The sequence below is a fragment of the Babylonia areolata genome, chromosome 10 (genome assembly GCF_041734735.1).
Source record: "Babylonia areolata isolate BAREFJ2019XMU chromosome 10, ASM4173473v1, whole genome shotgun sequence".
Lineage (NCBI taxonomy): Eukaryota > Metazoa > Mollusca > Gastropoda > Neogastropoda > Buccinidae > Babylonia > Babylonia areolata.
The window spans coordinates 16,047,639-16,066,660 of NC_134885.1; the positions used below are offsets into that span (position 1 = coordinate 16,047,639).

Consider the following 19,022-nt stretch of genomic DNA (forward strand, 5'->3'; position numbering starts at 1 on the left):
CCCTCTTCCGCCTCCCCCCCCATCTCTCTCCCTCTTTCTCTCTCGCTTTGCTAATTTCATCACGTAAATGCTGAAATAACAATACTTTTCAACAGATCTTTTATTTCCTTACCTAATTTCCATGCGTACATTCTGACTTGTACATACAGACTGCCCCTCCCTCTCCCTCTGTGTGTGTGTGTGTGTGTGTGTGCAGTGGCCCTGAACTACCAGACGGGTGGAGAGAGCATGCAGCTGAATCAAGGTCGTTTCAAGGACAACGGGGGGTGTGGCTACGTGCTGAAGCCTAACTTCCTGCTGACGGAGGAGATGTTCGGCATAGTGAACGGCACAGTGGCCAGGAACCTCTGCAAGACCTTCAAGCTGACCGTCAGTACACACTGTCTGCTGCAGTGCTTGTCAGTCTGGCTCTGTCCGTCCTGTCTGTGTATGTCTGTCTGCCTCGTTTTTGTTTTTGCCTGTCTGCCCTTCTGTCTGTCTGTCTGGCCATGTCTCTGTCTTTCTGACTCAGTTTTTGTCATCGTTTTAGCAGCGAACATGATATACTGTATTTCGAATATATTCATTTCTTTTGCCATGTGGGAAAGTATGTCAACAAAAACTGTAGCAAGGGTTTTCAGGATCAGTCCTTCAGCTGATGAAGTCAAACTTTCATTTGCCATGCTAGGTACAAAAGTGTGTGTGTGTGTGTGTCTGTGTCTGTGTCTCTGTGTGTGTGTATGTGTCTCTGTGTGTGTGTGTGTGTGTGTGTGTTTACACCACAGTGCTGTGCCGGCTCAAGGGAGAGAAGCGGTGCTGACACACCATGGTAATAGTGCCAAGAACACAAATAATCATACTTCACTCAATCTCGGCACGAAACACTATGCGAATCTTTGTTGTTTTTCATTATATAAAAAAACGATATAATAAATCGTCATAAAACGATTAATTCTGGGTTGTTTTCTTTTAAAATTAAAAAAAAAAATCTTTTTATCTGTTATATACTAGGACTTACATCTTATGTCAGGATGTACATCTGCTGTCATATCAGTGTCTGTTTGTGTGATACCAGGATCTGTAATCACTGTCCACAGATCATCAGTGGGACGCAGATCCCCAAGCCTAAGGATTCCAAGAAGGGGGAGGTGATCGATCCCTTCATCAAGATCGAAGTGCACGGTGCACCCAGTGATTGTGCCGAGTACCGCACCAAGGTCATCAACAACAATGGTCAGTTCACACATGGACAGCCTACATGCCGCTCACAACACACACACACACACACACACACACACACACACACACACACTGTCTCTTCTCTGTATGATTCTGGCTGGGTGAGTTGTGAGGCGTACGTGCATGGAACATAAACATTATATTGAATTTGTGGGTAACGCAAGAGGGATAGTTTGAAAGATAGATAGATAGACTGATAGACAGATAGATAGATAGAGTCATTCGTTATTCCAGAGGATCACAGATCAGCATTTTGCCCAGTGTGTGCGATCTGTCCCCACAGAGGAGGGCTGAAGCAGTCAGCCAACAGTTTTCACCGATGCCATCATAGAGAAAAGGACACATTGTATGTTGAGTTTGGGGGGTGGGGGTGGGGGGATAGGGGATGAAATGTGTGTGTGTGTGTGTGTGTGTGTGTGTGTTGTTATAGTGAGAATCAGTTTGTAGGAATGCTGTTGCAGAAGAATCTTTTGTCATGTGTACGCTTAGCTGTCCACCAATGTCTGGATCATGTTTTTTCTGCAGTTGTATTTCCAAAAGTTGATTTTCTAGTGGTGTTGATTTGTTCCTCTCTCTCTCTCTCTCTCTCTCTCTCTCTCTCTCTCTCTCTCTCTCTCTGTGAATGTGTGTGTGTATATGTGTGTGTGCATGTCGATCATGGAAGAACTTGACGTAGAGCCAACTGTGGACGAACAAAGCAAGGCCATTAACAGCCTGACATCAGGCAAGGCACCTGGCAGCGACGGAATTCCCCCAGACCTCATTAAACACTGCAAGACTACTCTTCTGCATCCTCTGCACACAGGCCTCTGTCAGTGCTGGAATGAGAGAGGTGTACCGCAGGATATGAGGGACGCCAAGATTATCACCCTCTACAAAAACAAGGGTGAAAGGAGCGACTGCAACAACGACAGAGGCATCTCGCTTCTCAGCATTGTAGGCAAAGTCTGCGCTCGGGTCCTTCTAATCCGCCTGCAGAAACTGACCGAACGCCTTTATCCGGAATCACAGTGCGGTTTCCGAGCAGACAGATCCACGGTTGACATGATCTTCTCCCTTCGCCAAATCCAGGAGAAGTGCAGGGAGCAGAGGATGCCCCTGTATGTCGCATTCATTGACCTCACCAAGGCCTTTGACCTAGTTAGCAGAGGCGGCCTTTTCAGGGCTCTTCGAAAGATCGGCTGCCCCCCAAACTGCACAGTTTGATTTAATCCTTCCACTCCAACATGATAGGGACGGTGCAGTTTAATGGTAACCTCTCCAAGTCCTTTGACGTACGCAGCGGTGTCAAACGAGGCTGCGTCCTCGCCCCCACCCTATTTGGAATCTTCTTTGCTCTTCTCCTGAGGCATGCGTTCAGCACAGCGCAAGAAGGGATCTACCTGCGGACCAGATCAGATGGCAGGTTCTTCAATCTCGCCCGCCTCAGAGTAAGGACAAAAGTCCGCGAAGCCCTCATCAGAGACATGCTCTTTGCCGACGATGCCGCAGTTGTGACCCACACCCAGCGGGACTTGCAGTCACTAATGGACCGCTTCTCCCAGGCCTGCAAAGATTTCGGTCTGACCATCAGTCTCAAGAAGACAAACGTCCTAGGACAAGACACGCCATCTCCACCAGCCATCACCATTGATGACTACGAGCTTGAAGCCATCCATCAATTCACACCATCACCGACAACCTCTCCCTTGACACTGAGATCAACAAGAGGATCGGGAAGGCAGCCACAACGCTAGCCCGCCTCACACAAAGAGTGTGGACAAATCCCAAGCTGACCACGAAGACAAAGATGGCCGTATACAATGCCTGCGTTCTCAGCACCTTGCTGTATGGCAGTGAGGCGTGGACCACACATGCTCTTCAGGAGAAAAGGCTCAATACCTTCCACCTGAGAAGCCTACGGCGCATACTCGGCATCTTCTGGCAAGACAAGGTGACAAACACCGAAGTCCTGACTCGCGCTGGCCTCCCGACCATGTATACCATGCTGAGACAGCATCGGCTGCACTGGCTGGGCCACGTTCGCCGCATGGAAGATGGTAGCATCCAGAAAGACATCCTTTATGGAGAGCTCGCCGTGGGGCAGAGAAGCATCGACCGCCCACAGCTGAGATACAAAGACGTTTGCAAACATGACATGAAGGCGCTTGAGATCAACACTGAGTCCTGCGAGGACCTTGCAGATGACCGCAACAGCTGGAGAAGCACTCTCAAGAATCAGCTACGGATTGGTGAGGACAAACTGTCAGCTGCTGCAGCAGAAAAGCGAGCTCGCAGAAAAGGGACGGCAGCCAACAGACCAGCATCACCTTACATATGTGACCGCTGTGACAGAGACTGTCTCTCTCGCATCGGTCTCCACAGTCACAGGCGACGCTGCTTGATCCAAGCAGACAGCCCAATTAGACATTAGGTCGGATATACTCTATCCATGGTCAGCCATGACCGAAGGAGGCCAACCACAACAATTCCCCAAAGTTGGTTTTCCGGGGGTGTTGTTTTGTTCCTCTGTGTGTGTGTGTGTGTGTGTGTGTGTGTGTGTGTGTGTGTGAATGTGTGTGTGTGTGTGTGTGTGTGTGTGTGTGTGTGCGTGTGTGTGTGTTGGAATGTCGGAGTTGTTGCATCTACGGTAAAACTATGTCACTTTAAGGGTCTTGTGTATTGTGCTTTTATGACTTTTATGAAAATTGATGTTTCCATTCTTATGTGTTTATTCGATCCATTGTTGTGGGTTTGTGAAGCGCTTAGAACTGGCTTCGGCCCAACTTGTAATGCGATATGAGAACTCATTATTCTCTATCTGTCTCTCTGTCTGTCTGTGTGTGTGTGTGTGTGTGTGTGTGTGTGTGTGTGTGTGTGTGTGTGTGTGTGTCAGGGTTCAATCCCCGGTGGTACGAGAGCTGTGTGTTCACTGTGCGGGTGCCGGAGCTTGCCGTGGTGAGGTTCGTGGTGAAGGACGAGGACCGGGGCAAGGATGACTTCATCGGCTACTACACCCTGCCCTTCACCTCCATGCAGCAAGGCACGACACCTGGCACTGCTTGACCTCTCGTATCCTGCATTACCTGACACATTACCTGACACGTCCTGCATTACCTTTCACACCACTTGACACAACCTGCATTGCCTTTCACACCACTTGACACAACCTGCATTGCCTTTCACACCACCTGACACAACGTGCATTACCTTTCACACCATCTGACACAACCTGCATTGCCTTTCACACCACCTGACACAACCTGCATTACCTTTCACACCACCTGACACAACCTGCATTGCCTTTCACACCACCTGACACAACCTGCATTACCTTTCACACCACCTGACACAACCTGCATTACCTTTCACACAACCTGCATTGCCTTTCACACCACCTGACACAACCTGCATTACCTTTCACACCACCTGACACAACCTGCATTGCCTTTCACACCACCTGACACAACCTGCATTACCTTTCACACCACCTGACACAACCTGCATTACCTTTCACACCACCTGACACAACCTGCATTGCCTTTCACACCACCTGACACAACCTGCATTGCCTTTCACACCACCTGACACAACCTGCATTACCTTTCACACCACCTGACACAACCTGCATTGCCTTTCACACCACCTGACACAACCTGCATTGCCTTTCACACCACCTGACACAACCTGCATTACCTTTCACACAACCTGCATTGCCTTTCACACCACCTGACACAACCTGCATTGCCTTTCACACCACCTGACACAACCTGCATTGCCTTTCACACAACCTGCATTGCCTTTCACACCACCTGACACAACCTGCATTACCTTTCACACCACCTGACACAACCTGCATTGCCTTTCACACCACCTGACACAACCTGCATTACCTTTCACACAACCTGCATTGCCTTTCACACCACCTGACACAACCTGCATTACCTTTCACACCACCTGACACAACCTGCATTGCCTTTCACACCACCTGACACAACCTGCATTACCTTTCACACCACCTGACACAACCTGCATTACCTTTCACACCACCTGACACAACCTGCATTGCCTTTCACACCACCTGACACAACCTGCTTTACCTTTCACACCACCTGACACAACCTGCATTACCTTTCACACCACCTGACACAACCTGCATTACCTGACATATCACCTAATACAACCTGCGTTACCGACACACCACCTGACACAACCTGCATTACCGACACATCACGTGACACAACCTGCATTACCTGACACATTACCTGACACAACCTGCATTACTGACACATCACCTGACACAACCTGCATTACTGATACATCACCTTACACAACCTGCATTACTTGCACATCACCTTACACAACCTGCATTACTGATACATCACCTTACACAACCTGCATTACTGACACATCACCTGACACAACCTGCATTACCGACACATCACCTGACACAACCAGCATTACTGACACATATGTGTCACTAAACACGTTCTGATTGCTTCACATGTGTGTTTCTTGGCTCTACAGAACTGACAAAAAGTATAATGTGACACACAAAGAGAGTGTGTGTATGTGTGAGCGCGCGTGAGTGTGTGTGTGTGTGTGTGTGTGTGTGTGAAGGGTGTTGTGAGTGTTTTAGTGCAAATCTTGGTCAACAGACACATTCGTTGAGTATTTAAGGTTAAACCACAAGGTTGATGTATTTTTAAACGTTTCACCATGGAAAACACTGTTTTGTGACGGATATTCTTGCACGACGCGCGCGCACTTGCAGACACACACACACACACACACACACACACACACACACACACATACACACACACAAAATACGGGCAATAGCCAAATGGTTAAAGTGCTGAAATTGGAGTCCGAGGGTCCTGTGTTCGAAGGTTCGATCCTGGTATCAGAGCCTGGTGGATGAAGGGTGGAGATCGGTTTTTCTTCTGATCTCCCAGGTCAACATACATGCAGTTCTGCTGGTGCCATAATCCCCTTTGTGTGTAAGATAGATTATGCCAATCAAAAATCCTGTAATCGATGTCAACGTTGGATGGGTTTTGGAAACACGAACATACCCAGCACGAACACCTCCCAAGCCCCTGAAAACGGAGTACGGTTGCTTAAATGGCAGGATGGAAACTGTCACACTCGTAACAGCCCACTGATACATGCCAATGAATCCGACAGTTGAAGCGCACAAATGTAGAAAGACAAGTGGAGCGGAGGTCAAGTGATAATGTGTCCGACTAGGAATTGAGAGTGTGAAGGTTCGTGTACCATATAGGGACCGTGACTTTGACCTCCCCCACTCGCACCCCCCCCTCGTCCACAAGACCTTGAGTGGCCTTTGGAATGAGACGATGAACCGAGGTCCCGTGAGGTGCTCGAGTTTCATTCAGAATTCAGTTATGACAAAGTAACGCAACACAACACAACGCAACACAACGCAACACAACGCAACGCATCACAACGCAACACAACGCAACACAAGACAACCCAACCCAACCCAACACAACGCAACGCAACGCAACACAACGCAACGCATCACAACGCAACCCAACGCAACACAACGCAACGCATCACAACGCAACACAACACAACCCAAGACAACCCAACACAACACAACACAACGCAACGCCACACAACGCAACACAGCACAACACATCACATCACATCACAACACATCACAACACAACACAACACATCACAACACAACACAACACAACACAAAGCATCACAACACAACACAACACAACGCATCACAACACAACACATCACAACGCAACACATCACATCACAACACAACACAACGCAACACAACACATCACAACGCAACACATCACATCACATCACAACACAACGCATCACAACACAACGCATCACAACGCAACACATCACATCACAACACAACACATCACAACACAACACAACACATCACAACACAACACAACGCATCACAACTCATCACAACGCATCACATCACAACACAACACATCACAACGCAACACATCACATCACAACACAACACAACACAACATTACGCATCACAACGCAACACAACACAACACATCACAACGCAACACAACACATCACAACACAACGCATCACAACACATCACAACGCAACACAACACATCACAACACAACACATCACAACACAACGCATCACAACACATCACAACACAACACAACACATCACAACACAACGCATCACAACACAACACATCACATCACAACACATCACATCACAACACAACGCATCACAACACAACGCAACGCAACGCAACGCTACACATCACAACACAACACATCACAACACAACACATCACAACACAACGCATCACATCACAACACAACACATCACATCACAACACAACGCATCACAACACAACGCATCACATCACAACACAACGCATCACATCACAACACAACACAACACATCACAACACAACACAACGCATCACATCACAACACAACGCATCACAACACATCACAACACAACGCATCACAACACAACACAACGCATCACAACACAACACAACGCAACACAACACATCACAACACAACGCATCACAACAACACATCACAACGCAACACAACACGTCACAACACAACACATCACAACGCAACACAACACATCACAACGCAACACAACGCATCACAACACGACACAACGCATCACAACACGACACAACACATCACAACGCAACACAACACAACGCAACGCAACACATCACAACGCAACACAACACAACACAACACAACACATCACATCACAACGCAACACATCACAACACAACACAACACATCACAACACATCACATCACAACGCAACACATCACATCACAACACATCACAACGCAACACAACACATCACAACGCATCACAACACGACACAACACATCACAACACAACACATCACAACGCAACACAACACATCACATCACAACACAACGCAACACATCACATCACAACACATCACAACGCAACACAGCACATCACATCACAACACAATGCACGAAAAAGAAACCTACACGGGAAAGATGCCAAAGAATATGAAATATGATGGTGATTGACAACGATGGCAATGTTGATGATGTGCGAAATGATGGCAGTGATGCAATGTGCAGGGTACCGTCATATCCCGCTCTACGACACTTACGGGGACCGTTATTCCCAGACCTACATCTTCGTTCATGTGGCCATCTCCAGCGTGTGAGGGTCTTGCTTCCACCCATTACCAGGTACACTCTGCACTGTCGCATTGTTCTGGCTTCTGGTGTCATCCATGTTGTCATGCTGTGCCGTGCCTTTGTGACCACTTTGTGACCTGATGACCACTTTGTGACTTGATGACCACTTTGTGACCTGATGACCATTTTGTGACCTGATGACCATTTTGTGACCTCATTGCCACTTTGTGACATGATGACCATTTTGTGACTTGATGACCACTTTGTGACCAGATGACCACTTTGTGACCGGATGACCACTTTGTGACCTGATAACCATTTTGTGACCTGATGACCACTTTGTGACCTGATAACCACTTTGTGACCTGATAACCATTTTGTGACTTGATGACCACTTTGTGACCTGATGACCACTTTGTGACATGACCATTTTGTGACTCGATGACCACTTTGTGACCTGATAACCATTTTGTGACTTGATGACCACTTTGTTACCTGATGACCACTTTGTGACCTCATTACCACTTTGTGACATGGTGACTACTTTGTGACCTCATTACTACTTTGTGACCTCATGACCACTTTGTGACCTGATGACCACTTTGTGACCTGATGACCACTTTGTGACATGATGACCACTTTGTGACATGATGACCACTTTGTAACAGGACTACTTTATGATTACTTTGTGACAGGTGGACTGCCTTACAACTGCTTAATGGTAATAGTGAGAATAGTGATAATAATAATAATACTAATAATATATAATGATAATAATTATAATGTTTAATTACACATACTTAACCGTGACCCAACTAGTGCAGACTCCGGCAGGGGTCTGACATTCCTGTCCTGTGCAAACTAGGTAAGTATGTTATTTAAACGTTATTTTAGATAGAAAATTTCCTATTATGATGATGATGATAATAATAATGATAGTAATGATAATAATAATAATAATAATAATATGAAGGCTTTTATCGCGCGGTTCCCCACTTTCAAGAGTAGGGTCACCATGCTTTACAGTTAAAGAAACAACAACAGATATACAACATTTTAAAGACATAATAATAATAATGAGATAAAATGATTTACCTCCCACATATTCACAATACAAAAAATGGTACTTCACACACACACACACACACACACACACACACACACACATGTATATATATATGTATAGTATATAGTTTTGGTATCATGCCGTCTTGGCCGGCTGCATTGTTGCTTTTAGGTGTCGAATGGAATCATATATTTCTTGTTCAGTTATATCACTGTTCAGCAGCACATCGTCCTGATTGTCACTTTCTTCAGTCCCAGGATCAAAACGTGTGGAATCGTCATTCATCATGTCATCATTCACAACGAAAACCTCTTTAAAGTATTGTAACCATTTATCATCTGAAATCTTTTTAACCTTTTTTTTTTCTTATGAAAAAATATTTAATATTGTTTTTCTCCAAAACTGCTTGGAATCATTAATAAGCTGTTCAAGTTCATCTCTACATTTAGCTTTGTACACTCTTGGTCAGCCAACAGCTTTTTGTTTTTTTATTTATTTGTTTGCCAATGGCTTTTTAAAAGACTTCCTGGACTCGGAATACAAATGTCCGTCTGTAGTAGATCTTCTTTCTGTTCATGTCTAAATTCGCGGAAAGATTTCTGTGTACCCTTTTGATGTTCATGACATTGGCATTCTGTGTCGAGCTAAATAAATTACGATGGTACATCGTCTTTTTATAATCATGCAGGAGGTGGCGGAAAATGCACAGGTGAATTGTCAGCCGCCTCGTCTATCATTGGTGCTTTGTGTTTCTTCACAAAGGAGTTAATGAACAGAGAAACATACATCAATCAAACCCACAAATGATTACCCACGTATATGACTCACTGATATACGTATTTATCAGTTTTTATTGTCCTCTGAAAGGTTTGTTTTCAGATTGTGTTTTGGTACTCTTCTTTCGTGTTTGAGTCATTATTTCTTAGAATATTATTTGTTCAGTTGGATTATTTTAATTTACTTTTTTCTGTAATATATTTGGTTACTCTCTCTCTCTCTGTATGTATGTATGTGTGTGTGTGTGTGTGTATGTGTGTGTGTGTGTATATATATATATATATATATATATATAGAGAGAGAGAGAGAGAGAGAGAGAGAGAGAGAGAGAGATGTGGGCCACATTTTAAGATTTTGGTTGAAAAAGAAATACAGATATTTCTCACCCTTACATGCGTTTTTCTTCAGACTGTTGGATTTTGGCTGGAAAAGAGATGATGAGGAGTGGATCCTTGCCCCGTGATGTGCTGACAGCAACACACTGCCCTCCCTCCTGCAGGCATCACAACTCGTTTGTCAAAAAGCAACATTGGACAAACTTCATTTGATAATTTACTTCCCTTCCTTGGACTGGTCTTTGTTATGTTGGATGTTTCCTTTGTTGTGAATGTGATCACCGTGGCGGTTTGTGCAGTTAAAATCAACTAAAAATTACATTGTTTTATACATTGAAAACCTGAGTTCTCTTAATTGTTGATATTCGAAACGTGGCCATGCGAAAAAGAGAGATTTGTTGGTCTTCTTTAGAATTTGATTTGTCGGGTAAGATGGGGATACCGTGAGGGATGTACACATGTGACATGTAATCTACATCTTTCACAGAAATGTGAGAATGGTGTTGATGGGAGGATGAGGTATTTGTGATTGCTTGATTTGTTGCATTACTCATCAAAACAGAAATGCTTATTGTCATAAGTATGTTTTCAAACTGAATATTCAAATGCATCACCATATTTTTAAGAGTTTTCATTGTAATAATGTATGTAATTCCCATGCCTGGACTGATTTTCCCTTCATCGTCCAGCCCAAGTTTATTTGATATAATATTACTGTCATGTGGTTTGTTGGATGTAGATGTCACTGTCAAAGATAGCCACATGTGGTTTGTTGGATGTAGATGTCACTGTCAAAGATAGCCACATGTGGTTTGTTGGATGTAGATGTCACTGTCAAAGATAGCCACATGTGGTTTGTTGGATGTAGATGTCACTGTCAAAGATAGCCACATGTGGTTTGTTGGATGTAGATGTCACTGTCAAAGATAGCCACATGTGGTTTGTTGGATGTAGATGTCACTGTCAAAGATAAACGCATGTGGTTTGTTGGATGTAGATGTCACTGTCAAAGATAGCCACATGTGGTTTGTGGGATGTAGATGTTACTGTCAAAGATAGCCACATGTGGTTTGTTGGATGTAGATGTCACTGTCAAAGATAGCCACATGTGGTTTGTGGGATGTAGATGTTACTGTCAAAGATAAACGCATGTGGTTTGTTGGATGTAGATGTCACTGTCAAAGATAGCCACATGTGGTTTGTGGGATGTAGATGTTACTGTCAAAGATAGCCACATGTAGTTTGGTGTAATGTTACTGTCAAAGATAGGCACATGTGGTTTGGTGTAATGTTACTGTCAAAGATAGGCACATGTGGTTTGTTGGATGTAGATGTCACTGTCAAAGATAGCCACATGTGGTTTGTGGGATGTAGATGTTACTGTCAAAGATAGCCACATGTAGTTTGGTGTAATGTTACTGTCAAAGATAGGCACATGTGGTTTGGTGTAATGTTACTGTCAAAGATAGGCACATGTGGTTTGTTGGATGTAGATGTCACTGTGAAAGATAGCCACATGTGGTTTGTTGGATGTAGATGTCACTGTCAAAGATAGCCACATGTGGTTTGTTGGATGTAGATGTCACTGTCAAAGATAGCCACATGTGGTTTGTTGGATGTAGATGTCACTGTCAAAGATAGGCACATGTGGTTTGTTGGATGTAGATGTCACTGTCAAAGATAGGCACATGTGGTTTGTTGGATGTAGATGTCACTGTCAAAGATAGGCACATGTGGTTTGTTGGATGAAGATGTCACTGTCAAAGATAGCTTCGTGTGCTTTGTTGGATGTAGACTTTGGTGAAGCAGTCAGCGTGCTAGCGGTAGCATGGAGTCAGCCTATTGCACCTGGGTTGATGCTGAACATGGCTGTCACTGTCTGGACACATGGCAGAAGAGGGCTATGACAGTGTCATGGAGTACAGTGGATTGTTTCATGGAATATATGGTATATATATCTTTGTACAGACTTTGGTGCAGACTATATTTCAACACTCCCCTCAACCCACCAGGCATGGAACATCTCTGCTTTGCTGTCTTGGTAGTTTAGAGCGGCATTGTGTCTCGTTACCAGTGGGGACGTGTATAATAGTGAAGGCAAGATCAGAGTTGCATAACAGCTGCCATTATATCTGTGGACTAAACTATTTCAACCTTCGTGAACGCGCGCATGTGTGTACACTCTTCCCTACATATCGGCATGAGTTTAAGTCCCAGTCTTCCGTAGTATTGTACATGTTTTACAAATGATATGTTTTTCTTTAAGACCAATACCTGTACTTGGCAGCTGTACTTAAAAAATATTTTTATGCGTTTATTTATATTCAGATGTCTTTGTACACGTGCGCATTCATATATGACTCTCTCTGTCTCTCTCTCTCTCTCTCTCTGTATCTGTGAATGTGTGTGTGTGTGTGTTTACTAAGATATCCATTTTTCTCCCATTATACCTATCTGCTTTCATTACTTAAATAAAAAGCCTGGCTATTTTTTGCGTGTGGCCTATACGTTTGAAGTACTGCACGTTGCTTTCCAGTCCAGTACAGTCATTTCTAGCGCTGAATTTTTTCAGAAGAGTTAACCTGACAGTGTAAACTGCTGAAGTAATCAGTTCTTCTACGGATGGGAAAATGTCTTGCTATTCTTAATGTTCACAAAGACAGCCTGTTGCTAGGCCTGTGTTTGGAATAACCGTGTACCGGCCTGTGTACTGAATGTTTTCAGCAGCTTTGAGAGATAGCTGCACAGTTCATAGAGTAACCTGCTGGCCAGTGGATGAAATGCTTCCTATTTTTTTTGTACACTGATTTCTTTCTTTGCTCAGACCGGCTTCTGATTTGGGATCCTGGTCATAGTGTATGCCATATGAATAAATGTCTCCTCTAGATATAGAATCACATGTTTATGCCTGTATTCATTTCCGTTCGTGAATGAGCGCTTGCTGCGTGTGTTGTGTGTGTGTGCGTGTGCGTGCGTGCGTGTTAAACGCTGCACCCACAAAAACTAAAAGCATGATGTATTAGATATTTAAGTTTATATCTTCTTTGAAATAAAATGTGCATACTTCTTCGTTCGTGGGCTGCAACTCACACGTTCACTCGTATGTACACGAGTGAGTTTTTACATGAATTACGGTTTTTACCCCGCCATGTAGGCCGCCATACTCCATTTTCGGGGGTGTGCATGCTGGATATGTACCTGTTTCCATAAACCACCAAACGATGACATGGATTACAGGATCTTTAACGTGCGTATTTGATCTTCTGCTTGCGTATACACACGAAGGGAGATTCAGGCACAAGTAGGTCTGTACATATGTTGACCTGGGAGATTGGAAAAATCTCCTACCTATACCCACCAGGCGCCGTTACCGAGATTTGAACCCGGGACCCTCAGATTGAAAGTCCGACGTTTTAACCACTCAACTATTGCGCCCGTTGTGCACACTTCAACACAGATTTAATCCGTTGTTTTGATTCCTGCAAGGCAGCCGTCCGGTAATGGTTACCCTTCCGTACTTTCTCATGGCCAGGAATTGCTACACACACACACACACACACACACACACACACATGCCCGCCCGCGCGCATATGTATGTATGTATGCACACACGAATCAAAAATGATGTTTTACCCGTTCTGGGAGCGTGGTGGATATTTAGCAACAACAGCACGATTTTACACCAAAAACATCAATTCAGATATATTAACATAAACCAAGACACAAATTATATATGATAGTAACACAAAAGAATGATACATGCAGTAATATACATTAGGATTGTTCTAGCTACGTTGCACATCACTGCAAACTAAGTTGAACTGCCTGCATACTATGCATTAAACACCGCGTCTTTCCCTTCAAGGAAAACCAAACAGTCGTTGACCGTCTTATTTTTCTTTCTTTGAAGTCGTGTTGCAACAATATGTTACATTTTTCTTCAGCCAATCAGTCCCCCCCGACCCCTCACACACACACACACACACACACACACACACACTTGATTTTATTTTCAACGTCACAATTCGTGTAGTGCATCATCCGGATGAATGAGATCACATGAGTCATTCATTACTTTGTGTTGTCTGAACAGTGTGGCCAGTCCTTGGTCTCATTCCCTCGTGCTATTTCCTGTTTACTTTCAGCATCAATGATCTGAGGACGATTGTTCGCTGAGCATGCCTACAACAATAATATATAGCCTATTCATATTTTGAGATAGTACTTAACGATAATGTGCACCCTAAATCATTGATCAAAATGCCCACATCGATCGGCATATTGATGCTTTGTTCATCACAATTTCCCTATTTTAATTAATCGTAACAAAATCGGTAATCGCATTTTCGGGGGTAAAATACACGATAATTATGCCGGGCAAGTCCAGTCTGAAATCACTGACTGTATTACCCAAGCCCTTTGAAACCTCTCTGAGCACATGTTCGGCATCAATTATGATTCCCATTATTGTTGTTATTATTATTAGTAGTAGTAGTAGTAGTAGTACCATAAGAAAGAAGGCTACTTTCCTTCAAAAACTATGAATTTTCCTCTCCTTTTATGGTCAAAATGATTCATTTCGAGACCACAAAAACGTTGTGAGATTCTCGTGATAATAATGATAATCATAACAAATCCATTTTATAGAGCGCCTTTCCGTGTAAATCATGCTCAGTTGCGCAGTGTAAAGACCGACAAGTAAACATGCATTTAAAAACTTTTTTTAAATAATTTTTTTTAACTTCATCTGCACAGACATCCAACCAAACACAGACATGTGCAGACACACACAAAAACCATCAGATACAACACAGCACTCGTCATACATGTAGGCATACATCACAATACCCAAATCATGCACATTCCATATCACAACACTGAACACTAAAACCACAATGCTTAAATCCACATCACGATACTTAAAAACGACTCACAATTTACTTGAAACTAATCTCATACATAAAAAAAACATGTAAAACCATAAAATACTTGAAATCAGTATCATCCCCATCCCCAAACAACACTTCAACATACGCAGGAAAATTAAAATCGAGCACAATATCTAAAACGAATCCCAATAGTTCAAACCAGTCACCCCTCCTCCACCCTCACAAAATACCCCAGCTACATTCCCAGAATCAGAACCAGCAAGCACACGCACACACTAGGACAGACAGAGTTTTCAAAAAGTGCGTCTTCAGGTTTCGTGTTTTTTTTTAGGGATAGAGGTAGGGAGTTCCTGACAGTGGTGCCAAAAGGCAAAGATTGTTTGTGGAAGGTATCAATGGAGAACTGAGGGACTGTCAGCAGTAAGGAATCAAAAGAGCGCAGTGCCCTAGAAGGAATGAAAAGACGGAGGATATCTGACAGATAATGGTGGCATTTATTGTTGTGATAAAGACACTGAAAGTAACGAGACAGACAGCCTGTAAAGTGTTCTGAGCAGTGATATTGCAATCTAATGCCTGAGCTTTCGGAGCACGAGTCCGGCTGCATGATTCTAAAAGCGTTGAAGTTTATGTAGTTTATCATCAGGAAGACCAGCTAGGAGAGAGTTACAGTAGTTTACTCTAGACAGAATGAAACAAACAGTACGTTTATTGCAACAGCAGTGGAAAGGAAGGAGCGAATTTTGCCTGTAACGTACCACATGCTCACGGCATGCTCCTCTCGTTCTTACAGATCATCCGCACTGGAACGCCATCGTTCACACAACCCCATCTCTCCAGTTCATCCATAACAAACACAAGTCCACTGCAGTGATATTCTTTTTAGGCTACGAATAAGAAGAATCTGGTCTGGTTTTTAAATCAAATATCCATTTACACATTCGCATAGACAAAATCAGTTCTGATATATATATATATATATATATATATATATATATAATTTTTGACGCTTTTTCTGACGAATGGAAAACGAAGACTCCAAGGCCTGATTTATTATTAAACACACGTACACACACACACACACACACACACACACACACACACATATATATATATATAACATTGATTGAATATAAGAATATAGGCCATCACTAGCTGGTGATGGTCTGCTGAAGAAAGGGTGGTCACTCGGGTAGGTGGCATTTTGAGAGGTTGAATGCGACGTCTGGAATGGCGTTTTAGTTCCTCCTTTTTCAGACAACCATCGTTTGCGCGGGGTGTAGGACTATAGAGAGATCGCCAAACATTTCAATCACAGATTCTCCTTCCGGACGGGCTGTGAGTGATGTGACTGATCGGTCTGGTGTTTTTCGTCTGTGGACTTTGGTCAGGAAGTGACTTTGAACTGGTTCCACGAGTCCCTTTGATAACTGGAGGTGGCTTTGGGAATCCCTGAAAGCATCTTTGTGAGTAATCATTTTCCATACAGACGAATTTGAGCGGAGAAAAAAAAGGAAAGAAAAGAAAAAGACGAAAACACAAAACCAATATTGCAAATAAAATGACGTATTGAATAACTGTAAGGAGAAGAAAAGAAAACAGAAAATTACTGACAGATGCAGAAATCAGCTCCCTTAGAACAAATAAACACAGCCACAGCAGACATGAGTTAACACCTGGACGAGCACAAAGTGAAGCTGAATGACAATAAAACTGAAGCATTGCTGATCAAGTCTAAACGATCACCTTGCCAAGACATAGCACCCACATCTATCCATGTAGGTCAGACCGACGTTCCGTTTGCAGATCACGAAAAAAAAAATCTTGGTGTCACTCTCTCCAGTTCACGAACAAACACGCATAAAACTCTTGTCGCATCGCTTCAATTCGTCACTTCCTGTCTGTTGACACATCTAAAACTCTCATTTGTGATTTCTCTTCTCGAAACTGGATTGTTATGATTCTCTGCTTGCTGGTTTTCCACAGTGCATTATTGATGAGGTTCTTATCGTCCAAAATCCAGCTGCCCGTAATATATTGAAACGCCCCAAGAGGGCCACATTCCACCTCTTCTGTAACAACTCCCGTGATTGCCCATAGAGTCCAGGATTGGATAGAACACACACTGCTGTTGTGCTCTCTCTGGCTCTTCACCTATCTTTCTGATCTTCTCATTGTTCACATTCTAACAAGACAAGTATGTTCATCATCAGACAGTCATATTATCCAAATTACCTGTCCTTCGGTCAAACTTCCTTCTCATTCATCGTCCACATGCAGTTGTATACTCCTTGCCATACAAATTAGGACATCCCAAGTCCATTTCCATTAAGATTCGTCTTCTCAAAACTGCCTTTGTCATGTATGTGTGTGCATACGTGGATGCACACATATATATAGTTTTCTATGTGTATTGTACTCAGTGTACTTTTGGTGCATAGTCTTGTCATAGTTTATAATGTTTCTCAATGGGCTGATTGCATGGTTTGATGGACAGTGTAACATATCATAATGTATTTTTATTGGACTTTTTACTAATCGAAAACGGAGTATGGCATCCTATATGGCGGGGAAAAACGGTCATACACGTAAAAGCCCACTCGTGTACATATACTGTTTAAAAAAAAAGAAACGCAACAACCCATTACATTGAACTGATCTTTATTTTTTGTCAATAGGACCAAAAATTGTAGAAAAATAACGAAAGAACCGATAATGTCTAAACTTGCTACGCCGTGAAGTTTTGACATTTCAGTCAGTTTCAAAGGTGCGGTAATTGGACAGTGACTGTCCAGTGAACCAAGTCAGAATCAGTAGGGGGTGTGACCGCCCTGGGCAGCAATGACTGCTCGGCACCGGTGGGACATGGATCTGATGAGGTTGGTGAACACTTGTTGTGGGATGGCATGCCACTCCTCTTCGAGTGCCTGGAACAGATCCTGCAAGTTTTCCGGCTTGTTGGTCCTAGCTCGGAGCCGTCTGTCTAGCCCGTCCCACATGTACTCAATTGGATTGAGATCTGGAGACAGTGAGGGCCAGGGCAGCGGTCCTGGGCTGCTGTCGTCGTTCTTGGTCGCCCAGTGCGTTGTCTGCTGTGACACCAGTGGCTTCCAGTCTGGCCCACAGCCAACTGATGGTGCTTCGTGTCACGTTGAAATGTCGTGCGACACCAGCTTGAGACTGTCCAGCCTGCAGTCGGCCAATGGCGTTGTTTCATTGTGCTTGAGTCAGACGAGGCATTTTGGACACTGGAATTTTTGCATTCAAATCCGATTCGACAGACTGCAATTTTTCTGGGTTTTAAAGCCATGGTGTGAGTAAACAGTTCATCGGTATTCACAATCAAAAACATGACTGCAATGTGAAGCACACACAAAAAAGACGAGACATTTTCACCACAGGCTTCACAATTTCCACGTGCAGCATGCTTGTTGCTTACAAGTCACTTGACAAGCGTAATCGTATACAAGCCATATGCAACCCATTTGTATAGTGCAGTGGCATTACGTTGCCATCTGAACATTGATGCGTTTCTTTTTTTGAACAGTATACGAGTGAACGTG

The 19,022-nt window shown here is 43.6% G+C and overlaps 1 protein-coding gene across 5 annotated transcripts in view; it reads left to right on the forward strand.

Annotated features, from left to right (window-relative positions):
* Positions 1-13,464, forward strand: part of LOC143286827 (1-phosphatidylinositol 4,5-bisphosphate phosphodiesterase delta-4-like) — a 135,485-nt gene extending 122,021 nt beyond the window's left edge. For all 5 annotated transcript variants that reach the window (XM_076594642.1, XM_076594644.1, XM_076594645.1 and 2 more), the window contains 5 exons: positions 197-369; positions 1,077-1,212; positions 4,094-4,240; positions 8,330-8,443; positions 10,644-13,464. In XM_076594642.1, coding sequence (XP_076450757.1) covers positions 197-369; positions 1,077-1,212; positions 4,094-4,240; positions 8,330-8,418 — 545 coding nt within the window. In that variant the 3' untranslated portion in view covers positions 8,419-8,443; positions 10,644-13,464. The remainder of the gene's footprint in view (positions 1-196; positions 370-1,076; positions 1,213-4,093; positions 4,241-8,329; positions 8,444-10,643) is intronic.
* Positions 13,465-19,022: the final 5,558 nt, after the last annotated feature.